Consider the following 13,943-nt stretch of genomic DNA (forward strand, 5'->3'; position numbering starts at 1 on the left):
CACTCGAAAACACACCCAAAAGGAGTTGGCATGAATCCGGCATCATGGTAACCTCCTCTATCAACATTGTATCCGACCAAAGACCTTTATGCACCATCCCCTTTTTCCCAACCTCCACCTCTCCCTCCTCTGCATCATCCCTATTTCCAAAAACTGTTTCCAACACACGTGAATCCGAGTCTACAGTCCCTCCCACCTAAGGCTCCTGCACCACAATGGTGTTATTTCCATTTCCCTCTGTTTTAGTGTTGCTCTGCCCCTTCATTTGTGTTTCTACGTTTCAGTTGCCATCTTCCTCCTGAGTTTTCGGTACCCAACTTTTCATTTGCTTCTCCCCTTCTTTGTTTTTCCTCTCCACATCCTTTTTTCCTCCATCTCTCCAATGACAGGTTTTAATGTTGTCCTTGGACATTACATCCGTAGCAATATGCCGGGAGGGTCTCATACTCAATCTCCACATACAAATTGGATGGCTTATAGGGGATTCCAATCTAGATTCCTTGAAGAGGTTCCTTAGCTGCATCCATTTCCACACACACTCGGGCCCCATCAGTTCAAGTCGCACACTTTGTGGTATTATCTCGGCGCAAGTATCTTCCGATAGGGGCAATAATGTTTTTCAAGAAGGACTCATGGTAGAGATTCAATGGCAAGTTCAGTAGGACTACCCAAACTAGAACCAGCGACAGCTCCCTATCCTCATTAAATTTCAGGTGCCGATGAAATCCCCGATTAGGCACTCCATCTATTTCGGTACCTTCCCTGGACAGTGCTTTCAAAAAATCAGCCTCATTTGATAAACGGATGAAAATATTCCGAGGTTTGCGCATTGAAGAGACCATTGGTTGCGACCCCAATCCCCAACGACTTCGAATGAATGAACGGATAGCAACCAACGTAGGTCGTTGCCTCATGAACTTCAAGACCATGGAAAACTTGAATGGTTCTGCAGAGCTCTCAATCTCCTCTTTTGAAAAAATAATGCAAACTTCTTCATCAATGACCTTTGGAGGGGAGACTGTGCAACCATGTCTACAAAGGTTCATTGGGATATGACTAGTTGGGATATGATATCCTGTTTGCATCCATGAGTCTGCTATGTACATATGGGCTTCTCATAAAGTAGGTTGGTGTCGTCTGAACCTTCTAAAAATCATTGCTTCCCGATTGATTGTGTTATGTCTCCCAATGTTTACAAAGACACTTTTGTGTTTTTCTTGATTCCTACGATCAATCAAGAGACTATGATTGCAGGCTCTGAGGTAGGTGAAATTCTTATGGCATTCCGGTCAAACATAGTCTTGATTCCAACTCAGAAAGGGTAGGGAAAGGTGACGCCTAATTTCCAGACTTCCAACTGTATTATTCCATCCCACATGATTCACAAATAGCATGTTAAATGATTCTGCAGGTCTACTTTGGTTTGATATAGTTTGGAAGGACTCTCTAACTGTAGGGGCTCTCTAACTGTAGCTAAAGGGAAAAGAAAAGGTTATTGAAGTGGATAATCCCATTTATATTCTCAAACAGGTTTCCTCTACTAATGACGCAACATGTTGAACTCTTTAAATTATCTTATTGAAATTCCACTATTATAACAGAATAAAAAAGGCTAGATGTTTTGTTCCATTTGTAACCCTATTTTAAACATAGAAAATGATTTGCCTACAATATTTTTAAAATTGTTTCATAACTCTACATGAAATTAAAGGCAGCTTTATATTTTAATAAAGTGACATGCTTGTACTGGTTAAATGTAAAATAATTTATAAAATAATTCTAGAAGTATCATTACTCTTTCTTTATACGTACTAAATTGTGGTTTATAGGGTTGATAACTCAAAATAGCATGAGCATTATTATAAATATTAATGGGTGAAAACAAGCATGTGTTTGAAGCAAACTCTCTTGTAATTAATTAAAGGAAGCATACTTGCTTGTATTTAATTAATGAAGCATGCTCAGGCCATACACAAGTCAACAAAAGACCATATGCATAGAAGCTGACATGTAGAGAAGAGAATTTCTATGAAACATGGACAAATTTAAAGCTGAGATTACAGAAGAGTGAGCTGGAAAGAATGGCTTATATATTCAAAAAATTATGGCAGAGGAAAAATAAATAGATTAGGGACTCTGAAGGGGATGTTATTGGTGCTTTGTGCATGCCATCTCTTGCAGTTAAAGATGTAATGGTAGAGGCAAATGCACTTTGGAGAGTAATAGTTTTCTGTGAAGAAATTGGGATTGAGAAAGCTATTCTTAAGGGGGATACCATGAAGGTAGCCAAGGAAGTTAAGGAAAGGGAGGAGAATTGTGCATAGTATGGACAACTGATTGAAGACATCAAAGTAAAGTTTAGAAATGGTCAGAAATGGCAACTTCAGTACACTCCTAGGGAGGGTAATGTGGTAGCTCACAAACTAGCTAAGTATCTTCAATGTGAGGAAGATGTAGTATAGATAGAAGATTGTCCAGATTAGATTAAACCTTGTATCCAACTGGAGCAACAATGTAATCCTTCGAGTATTGAATGATAAATGGAAGTTGTTTTGGCTTTCATAAAAAAAAAAAACAAAGATCAACTTGTTTAGACATAGTTTAGATGTGCTAAAATAACTAAATTAAATAATGAAAAATATTGTATTTATCTTTTTTTATATATCAATATGAATCTATGTTAGCTATCTTAAGCCATTATAACATAAATAGAACTTTGAATTTATGTTTCTAGGCATTTAATATTTTTTATTTTTTTTTGTTTTTAATCTTCTAGAGTTTTCTCTATTTTTTTTTATATATCTTTCTTTTTTGAATTTATTTTTTATTAGGTTTATGTTTTTGTGAGTTTTTAAGATTTTTTGGCCCTCCCTCGAGGTGGCCATTCTTTTATTATTTTTCAATATTCTCAATTTTTAGTATTTTTTAATTATTTTTTTATAAAATTAATTTTTTTACATATTTAAAGATGCTTGATTTATTTTTTGTTAATGGTGATGCCTAGTGGAAAGAAAAATTAGGCTTTATTTGGATAGTAAAAATGTTTCATCTCATCTCATATCATCATTACAATTTTTCTAAATTTGTACATAAAATATAATAAATAATTTAACTTTTTCAAATTTCAAAACAGTAATAAAATTAAAAAAATAATATTCTAATAATATTTTATTTAAATTTTAACTTATTGGATTTGTTGGGTTTGTGATTTCGGTGATTTTACTTGTGATTTGGGTGTATTAGTGATTTTTGCTTCCAGATTTTACTTATTGTGATTTTTAGGCCGTTTTGCTTGTTGTGATTTTTTGGTATTTTGCTTGTTTTGATTTGGGTGATTTTTAGGTGGTTGTGGCTTCAACTCTACTCCAATTGAGTCTACTATGGTCGGAGCTAGAGTTTGGATTTGAACCCTAACAAAGTCGAAGTCAAAGTCAAAATTAGGGTTTTCCGACTCCGGTTTGATGTATAACTTGATAATATAAACCTCTAACAAAGTTTGGGCATTTAGTTCCATTTGTAACCCTATTTTATACGTAGAAAATTATTTATCTACAACATTTTTACAATTATTTTATAATTCTATATGAAATTAAAGTCAATTTTATATTTTAAGAGTAATGCTAGATATAGTCATATGTTATACAAGTATTGCGTATTTCTTTTGAAAAATAATGAGGTATATAATTAAAAAAAAATTTCATATTTACTCAATTTCTTTAAAAGGAGTGCGTTTATATACTTTATAATTACAAATATCATTTCTCATATTTTAATGAAGTGATATGCTTGTACTGATTAAATGTAAAATAATTATAAATGTATTATTACTCATTATGCATACTAAATCTTGGTTTAAAGGGTTGATAATTCAAAATTGCATGAGCATTATCATAAATATTAAACGTTGAAAACAAGCATTTGGAAGTAAACTCTCTTGTAATTATTTTTTAATATTCTCAATTTTTAGTGATTTTTTAATTAAATTTTTATATAATTCATTTTTTTCTTTACATGTTTAGTGATTTTTTAATTACTTTTTTATAAAATTCATTTTTTTTACTTAGTTTGATTTTTTAAAGATGTTTGATTTTTAAAAAACTCTAAACATAAGTCTCACATCCTGCATACCTATTTAAAATTATATGATTTTATTTTTTTATTTACATAATGAAAATAATTCTAGATATATTTATAAATAAAATAGAATAAAATAATAAAATAATATATTTTTAAATAGATATACGGAACGTGGAACTGATAACATTGCTCTTTATTTTTACCTAACCGTGGTTGCTTAGGTCATTGATAGCGAGAGCGGCAGCGGCTAGCCTTGTCTTCGTGTTCTCCAATTGTTGGGTTATCACTTGAAGAGCAATGGAGATGGACGAGATGGGTCTTGTGGAATTGTTTGGTTACGACAAGCTGGAAAGAGAATTAATCCTCAGCCAAAATAATTTGTCTTCAACTTCGCCGGAATATTGCGCGTTATATGATTTCCGTGATGAGATGACACCAGAGGAAGAGTACTCCTACAGCGAACAAGTTTTGAAGAGTGACGTGAGTCTGACTATATTATCATTGTCTACGCCTACTCCAGCTTTAATTTTTTGTTTAATTCCTCCATCTTTGCGTGTCATTTGTTGGTTTAGGGCTTTGATGTTTCTGACATCCCTGGCGTCAATTGTCTCAACCAAATTCTACCATGCAACATAGACTACAACTATGATGAGTATAAACGGTATTCTCAGCTCGCAATAGACGAATACAATCGTCGGTTCAAGGTTTTCTTTTTTTCCTCCGTGATTATTATTATTTATAAAAATTATTATCACCATCATCTTTTTAAACAGAAAATTGTGCAAATTCGTGATGGCTTTGGTTGGCGCGTAGGATGACAATGCAGAGTTGGAGTTTGTTAAGGTCTTGAAGGCAATGGGTCAGGCTTCGAGGGGAATCATGTATTATATAACCTTCATGGCCAAGGATCTTGGCGATGGAGGTGAGATTAAGACGTATCAAGCTGTGGTATTAGATGGGCTAGAAGCTGAGACAGCGGAATCCTTTAGGCTAAAGCCCCCCGAGGATGAGCGAGGTAAAGCAAATTGATTCCATTGATTCTTGATAGCTTTGAGCCACTGTTATGGCGTTGTCGTTTTCGTATTTCTAATTAATTCGTTGGTAGATAGATGAATCTGTTAATTAACTTGTACATATATTTAGCTGACCTTCGATGAGACTATAACAAATATCCCATCTAATTGGACTAGGCTACTGGATCCTCTTATGCCAGTCATAAATTTTAGAGCCATGATTGGTTATGATCTCTGTAGAGATTCATATACTATATTAGAGTGGTAGCTCAATGGAGCTATTCATTTTTTCATGTTTTCAGAAAACCAAAGACTCGTTAAGATGAAATTGATACTCATGCGTAATCTCCATGATATTGAAGTGATGGGTAAGAAAGATTCTTATCTGACAAAGTGACAGCAATAAAAAATGAGGTTGTTCACATTGTCAAGGAGATTACACTCGTGGATGAGATGAGCTGGATGTGTAGGAAGAGCACGGCTTCACAGTGCCATGGCCAGAGCACTTTGGTCTCAATTTTCAAATGTCTTGGGATAGTTTGGGTTATGCCCGTGGGAAGGGTGGAGCTTATGGCATGCTGGAAGGGAAAATAGTAATCTTTGTCGCCTAGGTGTGTGGTGAATGATTCCATTATGCTTTAGTCTCTCTAAGTTTGGACAGTGGCATATGATAACCTTAGCTTACTGCTTGTAGATTTGCCACCTGTGTACATGGGCCGCACCTTTAATAAAATATCTATTACCCATTTAAAAAAATCAAAGACATGGTATTGCTTCCACTCTGAAATATACTCTATATCCCTCCCTAATCCTCCACTGCCACTGTACTAATCCATAGCTACCTTCTCATTCTATTAGATATTTATCCACCAACTCTTCATTTGAGCTTCTTGTCCTGTAATCCTCTTGTTCTCATTCCACAAACTATTGATCTTTTCTAGCCATTATCTCTAGCCTATTTCTGTCAGTTATTCAGAAACTTTTGGTTATGGAAATGAGATGGAGCCTGTCCTGGAAGTCAATAGAGTAACATTTTCTAATCTTAACCGGAGATTTTGTTGGGCATTAACCTTTGATTGCTATTACAAAGTGTTGGGCTTTAAACTTTTGGATTAATATATATTAGAAAGTCTCCGGTGCATATAAAATAGGAGATTGGTTACCGGAACTTTAATTTTTTGTTTGGCATTGTTCTGTTGTTGTGTCGACTTCAAGACATTTTTTTTTATACAAGTAAACAAATTTTATTGATCAATGAATGGGCATAGTCCAGTACAATACTCAAGAAGAAAATAACCGTTTGCCCTAACTAAGAAGGCGCAATAAAGACAAGAAAATCATGTAAGTCCATGCCGTTGAAGTCAACAGCAATGGCCCAAGTACATAGAGTTCTATAAAATAAAGCTTTAAGCTCCCCCAACTTTGTAATTTAAGAGAAGCTATACAGATTTTTGGTGTTGAGTTTGATTGTGATAAGTAATATTTAGTGTTGATTTTTATTTCTTTTGTTTTTGATATATTAGTGTTGATTTTTATTTATTCTTTATCTTTTTATTATTTCATGTAGATTCTGGCAGTCATGAGAGACAGTGGTTTTGGAAAAATCACCTTTGCAATGGTTAGTATTTTTATCTTATATCACGGAAGCACGATTTGTTTACTCAAATGCTAGTAATGATTTTCAGCAATTGACTATTGCTTCTTATGCTGTTGGTGCAATGATATGCAATACTGAAAGCCTTTGTTGATAATTTATGTTGGGTTAAATTTTAAAGATACACTAGATTACTGTCCTACTATCCTTTGTTGCTCAAACCAGTGCTGGGTGTCAATTTTATTCTCAACTCTTTCTTTCCCATCTTCTGGAGATTGGCATCCATTATTTTGTACCGTTTGTGTCTATCTTTTTCTATCTATATTTCATTTTTTGCCTAGTTGTACTCAGATTATAAATGGGGAGAGAAGATCGGATGTGATGGACGAAGGTGATAAATTGGTGCTTTATGTGTGGGAGGAATGGGGAAACAATGACTCATTTGATACCACTTGTCGGGAGGTTGTGTGGCCCAGTGCCAATAAAATAAACATAAATATTATTAGAATAGTTGGAAAATGTTAGTCTCATGCCTACTGATTTAGCAACGTCAATAGATTTTTGTTTTGGTAATTCTATATGCATGGTTTTATGCAGACCACTGACCTTTCTTGGTTTCCTTCAGATGAAACATGTTGTATTTGAAGATCTTTCAGAGGTGAAATGCGTATGGAGTTTAACAATGCTGTTGGAATTCGAAAACATGAATTATACAAGTAAAATGGCAAGAAGGTGCTTCTAGTGTTTATTTAGACAATCTAAAGTTGGCCAGTTATTTAATTTTGTTTTCAAAACTCCTTTTCTTCAATCCTCCAATATTGGTACCTTGGTTAAGTGAGATTATGCAGCGTGCTTTTGTCAATGTGAATTGGGCGGGTTTTTTTATTTTATTTTCCTTGTGTGGGAGAGGGAAATTCACAAAAAAAACATAAAACATTTTATTTTTGATAAGTAAGGTTACAAAAAAAAAAAAAAAGAAGCATAAAACATAATTGGCAACGATGAGTTTTTTGTGCCTTCTCTCTCTCATTCATGCATATGGTTTTATTTTTGCTTCTGGAAACTTTCGTCATGTTATTTTTTTTGGGTAATGCATATTACTTGATCCAGTTTGTAATAATTTATGCATTTAATTTAATTAATAAAAAATTGAGAGATAGTGCCACTTCTCTATTAGTGAAGTTGCAAAATAACTTGCCATATGTTAAAATTGTGCAATCTGGAATTTCACTAAGTCGATAATAGTCCGTGGACAAATTGTCAGATAGGTGTATGGTAGAGAGCTATTTGACAATGTAACCGTTTATCACCTTCATGATGCATTCAATCTATAGCTTTTTATTTATTTTTTTTGTCTCAAGAATTTTCATTCATAGAAAAGGAAAGTAGTTAAAAGTAATTTAAAGAGTATTAAAACCCAAGGGAAGGGGGATCTTTGCCACTATGAAAGCTAAGGAGGCAAGGAGGAATTTTGATGAGGGGATGTTTCCAAACAAATTGTTGGAATATGCCCATTGCGCAAAAGTGTGCGCACATCAATTTTGTGATCGATGTAATTTCACAGCTAGCCAATCATTAAGGTCTTTGAGCAAAAATCTGGTATCTCTTGCAATGTATTCAACTTCCCGCAATTAGAAGAATGAGGGTTGTTAATGCCAAACTAAATCTCCTAATTCTATGATGTCTCTTGAATCCTCTGTGGTGAGCTTCTTTGACTCCAATGAAGGCTGCCACATCTTTTCCATAGTTAGGATCAATGGTGCTAGAGAATTTAGTAACCACAAAAATGATCTTCCCTAGCCAAGACCTGCACATAGCAGCTAAAGTACTCACATTCCCTCTTATTGCAACATCAAAGGATATAGAGTAGGCGTCTTTCGTTTTAGGTGGTTTCCAGGTTTGCAACATGTCATCAACTTTCCATTCCTAAGCTTTATAGTGATCTTGATATATGTCAATGGTCATTTTTGTAAACTGCTCAATATTTAAGGAACTACCATTGTGGATCTTTTGGTTTCGATTAAACCAAATGTTGTCCATGGCAATCACAACAAAGAGTTGGAAATGATGTGTTGATTTTCCCAACAAGTGGTATCAGAGCGGTTGTTGGGAGGAGTTTTTTTTTTTTTTTTTTACAAAAAACTCGTTTTTAGTGCGTTGTTCAGTTTGAAAATTTGAGCATACCACTGTGTTCGTCTCATAGAGACAAGAAAAACGGTGAAAACTAGAGGTCAAACGGACGCCGCACTCTCCCCCAAGCACCGTTTGAAGATCGGAGAGTGAGTTCACTCTCGGAACGCACAACACACGCCAAGAGAAGGCTTGAGCTCGTGATTCCACGCTCTTCCACGCACCGCACGCGCTCTAGAGAAGCCCGTGCACGTGAAGTTCACGCGCCTGACGTGATCTTGGCTCCAGAACGCGCATGTGTTACACGCGCCTACGCGTTCCACGCGCACCAGTGAGATTTATGCACGTGAAGAACATGTGCCTACGCGCTGTTTGTCGCGCCATGCACTGCACACGCGACAGAGTTTCTGTTTTGGTTTTTTTGCTCATTCCTTGTGTTATCTGAGTCCGATTTTGATGAAACAAGACTCGTTTTCAACAAAATCAGACGTTCCGGACACAACGGTGTTGTCCGTTTTGTGATATTACATCTCAAAGATTCTATACTTGCCATTTTGTATTTAGAATCAGTCTAAATAAATGGAGGATTCAGCATCAAGCGCCATGATAAAGCTTACTGTCTCAAACTACAGTCTTTGGAGACCTCGGATGGAGGATCTCTTGAACTGTAAAGATCTGTCTGACCCTTTAGAAGATGAAGGGAAGAAGCTAGATGAAGTTACGGATCAAGTGTGGAAAAAGATGCACAAGAAGACTATCGGTCAGACAGATGCATATAACCTCTGGAAAAAGTTGGAGGATATGTATCAAGCTAAGATTGCTTGAAACAAGGCCCTCTTGATGAGACGACTTATTAACTTGAAATTGAAAAGCGACACCTCTATTACCGAGCACACTAGCGAGTTTCAAAATCTAGTTAACCAACTCGGATCCGTCAATTTGAATCTTGGTGATGAAGAACAAGTCCTGTTACTTCTCAGTTCATTACCAGACAGTTGGAAGACGCTGGTGGTCTCCTTAAGTAACTCTACTACAGATGGAAAACTTACCATGACGATGGTTAAGGATGCCCTATTCAATGAAGAGGCCAGACGAAAGGAGACGAGCATGAACAATCTCATGCGCTTCTCATCGAGAGTAGAGAAAGGCCTCAAGGTAATGATAGAGGGAGAAGTGGAGGCAGAAATAGACGGAAGTCTCAGCCACGTGGAAGGTCCAGCAGTAGCAGGAACTAGCAGACGGGTAGCATGAAGTGTTACCATTGTGGCAAAGAAGGCCACATGAGGAAATACTGTAGCAAGTTTTTAAGGGAGCAAGGTCAAAGCAGTAAGTTGAAGAAAGAAGATAGTGAAACCCTTGTCACTCTTTCGGGAGATGTGACAATACTCTCCACTAGTGACTAGACGTGTCTGCACGTTGCAAGCCACAATGTTGAGTGGGTGGTAGACACAGTAGCATCATACCATGCCACTTCCCATAGTGAATTTTTCACTATGTACAAAGCTAGAGACTTTGGTACTGTAAGAATGGGGAACGCCAGTTCCTCGAAGATCATGGGAGTTGGCGAAGTGCAGATAAAAACCAACATTGGTTGCACCATGGTGTTGAAGGATGTTCGACACATTCCTGACCTTCGGCTCAACCTGATTTCCGGGACAGCCCTTGATCGACAGGGCTATGACAGCTACTTCAGCAATGGCACTTGGAAGCTATCACAAGGTGCCATGGTTGTCGCCCGAGGACATATTTGTGGTACATTGTACAAAACCCATTTGAAGATTGGTTTTGATAGCCTCAATGCAGCGGAAGACGAGGCATCACCGAATCTGTGGCACAAGAGACTCGGACACATGGGTGAAAAAGGATTGGATACGCTTGTGAAGAAGGCACTCATCAAAGTTGCCAAAGGAACAGCGTTAAACCCTTGTGAGTACTGTTTGTTTGGCAAACAATGCAGAGTCTCGTTTAAATCCTTTACGAAGAGAATATCAGAGTTGTTGAGTTTGGTACACTCTGATGTATGTGATCCCATGGGAAAAGAGTCATTGGGAGGTAATAGATATTTCGTGATATTCATTGATGATGCTTCATGAAAGGTCTGGGTATATGTTTCGAAGTCAAAGGATCAGGTCTTCGAGCACTTCAAGAATTTCCACATCCTAGTGGAAAGAGAGACGAGAAAGAAGTTGAAGTGCCTGCGAACAGACAATGAAGGAGAATATATTTCCAAAAGGTTTGCTGCATACTGCGTTGATCGGGGTATACAACATGAGAAGATGGTCCCATATACCCCTCAGTACAATGGTGTAGCCGAAAGAATGAACCGGACCATCATTGAAAGAACAAAATGCATGCTCAGTATGACCAAGTTACCAAAGCCATTCTAGGGTGAAGCTGTTCTTGCTGCCTGTTACCTGATCAACAGATCACATTTTGCACCACTGGAATTTGAAGTTCCTAAGAAGGTTTGGTCTGGAAAAGATGTCTCTTACTCTCACCTGAGAGTGTTTGGGTGCAAAGCCTTTGCACACGTGTCCAAGGAGCTGAGACAGAAGTTCGATGTCAAGTCAACTCCATGTATCTTTGTTGGATATGGAGATGAAGAATTCAGATACAAGTTATGGGATCCAATGACAAAGAGAATTGTCAGAAGTAGGGACGCTGTGTTCCATGAAAACCAGAACATAGGAACTGAAACTTCCTCGATGTCAGTAGAGCTTAGTTCCTATACTCCAAATCCTGCACTATTACAATTTGCCATAGATAATGAGGATATGCAGGATCGAGATCCAGAAGTAGAATAAGAAGCTCAGGGTGTTGAGCAGGGGGAGCAAGAACCCTCTCCACTAGCAGCTGGTGTACCACCACAAGGGTTAGATGGTGATGAACTTCTTTTGGTTGATGAAGCTCAACCAAGAAGATCGGCAAGAGGCCGCCTATTGATTCTATCGATGAGATATCTGGAATCAGACTATATTCTGCTTACTGATGAGGGGGAGCTGGAGAGCTTCCAAGAAGTTCAAATTCATGCTGATAGAAGCCTATGGGTGCAGGCAATGCAAGAAGAGATAAGTTCTTTGCAGAAAAATCAGACCTATGAGTTGGTGAAACTTCTTGAAGGAAATAAAGCCCTAAAGAACAAATGGGTATTCAAGCTGAAGAAAGATGGCCAAGGAAATCTAATAAAGCACAATGCCATATTAGTTGTCAAAGGATTCCAACAGAAGAAGGGAATCGACTTTGACGAGATATTTTCTCCAGTGGTGAAAATGATGTCGATCCGAGTCATACTCGGATTGGTAGCCAGCTTGAATTTGGAACTCGAACAGATGGATGTGAAGACAACCTTTCTCCATGGAGATTTGGAGGAGGAGATCTATATGGAGCGACCAGAAGGGTTTGAAGCTCCAGGGAAAGATCGCTTAGTCTGCAAGTTAAAGAAAAGTCTTTATGGCCTCAAGCAAGTGCTGATGCAATGGTTACAAGAAACTTGTTGCAGATCAGTGTGTCTATGTTCGAAAGTTCCAGGATGACAAGTTTGTCATACTCATTCTTTACGTTGATGATATGTTAATCATTGGTGATGATAGGTCCATGATTAACAAACTAAAGAAGGAACTATCCAAGTCCTTTAACATGAAGGACTTAGGCCCAGCACAACAAATTTTGGGCATGAAAATTGTTCGTGATAGGAAAGCCAAAAGGGTGTGGCTATCACAACAAAAATATGTTGAACGGGTCATCAGAAGTTTCAACATGGGAGATGCTAAGCCAGTCAATACTCCACTTGCAAACCACTTCAAGTTGAGCAAGAGCTCGTGTCCTTCTTCAAAGAAAGAGATTGAAGAAATAGAAATAGTCCCCTACTCTTCAGCAGTAGGAAGTCTGATGTATGCAATGGTTTGTACCAGACCAGATATTGCTCATGCTGTAGGCATGGTGAGCAGATTCCTTTCAAATGCAGGAAAGGATCATTGGGAAGCAGTCAAGTGGATTCTCAGGTACCTGAAAGGTACATCGAAGATGTGCTTGTATTTTGGGGAAGTTAAACCAGTTTTGGAAGACTATACAGATTCAGATATGGCAGGAGATCTGGATAGCAGGAAATCTACTTCGGGATTTCTTTTTACCTTTGCAGGAAGAGCTGTCTCTTGGAAGTCCAAATTGCAGAAGTGTGTTGTTTTATCTACAATAGAGGCAGAGTACATTGTCGTAGCGGAAGCTGGGAAAGAGATGTTGTGGATGAAGCGTTTTCTCCAAGAACTAGAGGTTAGTCAAGAAGACTCCAAGGTACATTGTGATAGTCAAAGTGCTTTAGACTTGAACAAGAGTTCAATGTACCATATTGATATTGATATCCGCTATCATTGGATACGCGAAGCGATGGAACAACAGCTGTTGAAACTTAAGAAGATCCATACGAAAGAGAATCCAGCAAACATGCTGATGAGGGTAGTTACAAGTGAGAAGCTTGAGCTATGCAGAGACATAGCTGGGATGGATAGCATCTAGGTAAATGGGCATGGAGGGGGAGAATTGTTGAAGTCCATGCCCTGAGCAGTCATTGTTGACTGCTCAGCGCTCATCTCCCAGCGCTCAGCACCCCAACGCCCAGCAGTTACCAATTGAATACAAATAAATGCATTCATACAGGTAGGCGATATATGATCGCTTATAAATTGAAGCTCCATGTGAGAGCTTCAAACACACCCAAGGAGAAAAGAAAAGAGAGAGAGAGCCGAGAGAGATCTGAGAGAAAAGAAGAGAGTTGAGTTAAGTGGAGTGTGATCCTCCTCCTCTGTAATATTTTCTTGTGTTCCACTATTTATTAGTGAAGCTCTTTTCTGTGGATGTAGGCAGTTGCCGAACCACGTTAAATTCTTGGTGTCACTGAGTGCATGTGTGTGCTCTTTTATTTCCGTTTTTAATCCTTCCGCTGTGTTGATTTCCCCAACAAAAGGGAGGGTGGTGGCGCACGACGTGGCTTTGGCAGTGGCAGGCAAGTTGGTAGTGGCCGCGTACGTGAAGAAATGTCTAGCCGTTGATGTGGTTGCTGGTGGTGCAGGGCAGCATGAAAGTGAGGAGAGAAATACTGTCAAGAATGAGAGGGAGCATGAAGGCTTGAGATG

At 37.8% G+C, this 13,943-nt stretch overlaps 1 protein-coding gene across 1 annotated transcript; it reads left to right on the forward strand.

The window, feature by feature from the left end:
• The first annotated feature begins 4,259 nt into the window (after positions 1 to 4,259).
• LOC109001254 lies at positions 4,260 to 7,683 on the forward strand. Its single transcript, XM_018978453.2, has 5 exons — positions 4,260 to 4,557; positions 4,650 to 4,781; positions 4,891 to 5,092; positions 6,658 to 6,708; positions 7,310 to 7,683. Exons 1-5 carry the CDS (start codon positions 4,375 to 4,377, stop codon positions 7,327 to 7,329), a joined length of 588 nt encoding a protein of 195 aa, XP_018833998.1. The 5' UTR covers positions 4,260 to 4,374; the 3' UTR covers positions 7,330 to 7,683.
• Positions 7,684 to 13,943: the final 6,260 nt, after the last annotated feature.

This window comes from Juglans regia, chromosome 4 (assembly GCF_001411555.2).
Source record: "Juglans regia cultivar Chandler chromosome 4, Walnut 2.0, whole genome shotgun sequence".
In the NCBI taxonomy this organism is placed as follows: Eukaryota; Viridiplantae; Streptophyta; class Magnoliopsida; order Fagales; family Juglandaceae; genus Juglans; species Juglans regia.

What these genes read in the sequence shown, in the direction of transcription:
- LOC109001254 (XM_018978453.2), top strand. Translation starts at nt 4,375, where the DNA reads ATGGAGATGGACGAGATGGGTCTTGTGGAATTGTTTGGTTACGACAAG. An exon ending in AATACAATCGTCGGTTCAAG is followed by an intron (nt 4,782 to 4,890) that starts GTTTTCTTTTTT and finishes GTTGGCGCGTAG; the next exon opens with GATGACAATGCAGAGTTGGA. An exon ending in GAAAAATCACCTTTGCAATG is followed by an intron (nt 6,709 to 7,309) that starts GTTAGTATTTTT and finishes GGTTTCCTTCAG; the next exon opens with ATGAAACATGTTGTATTTGA.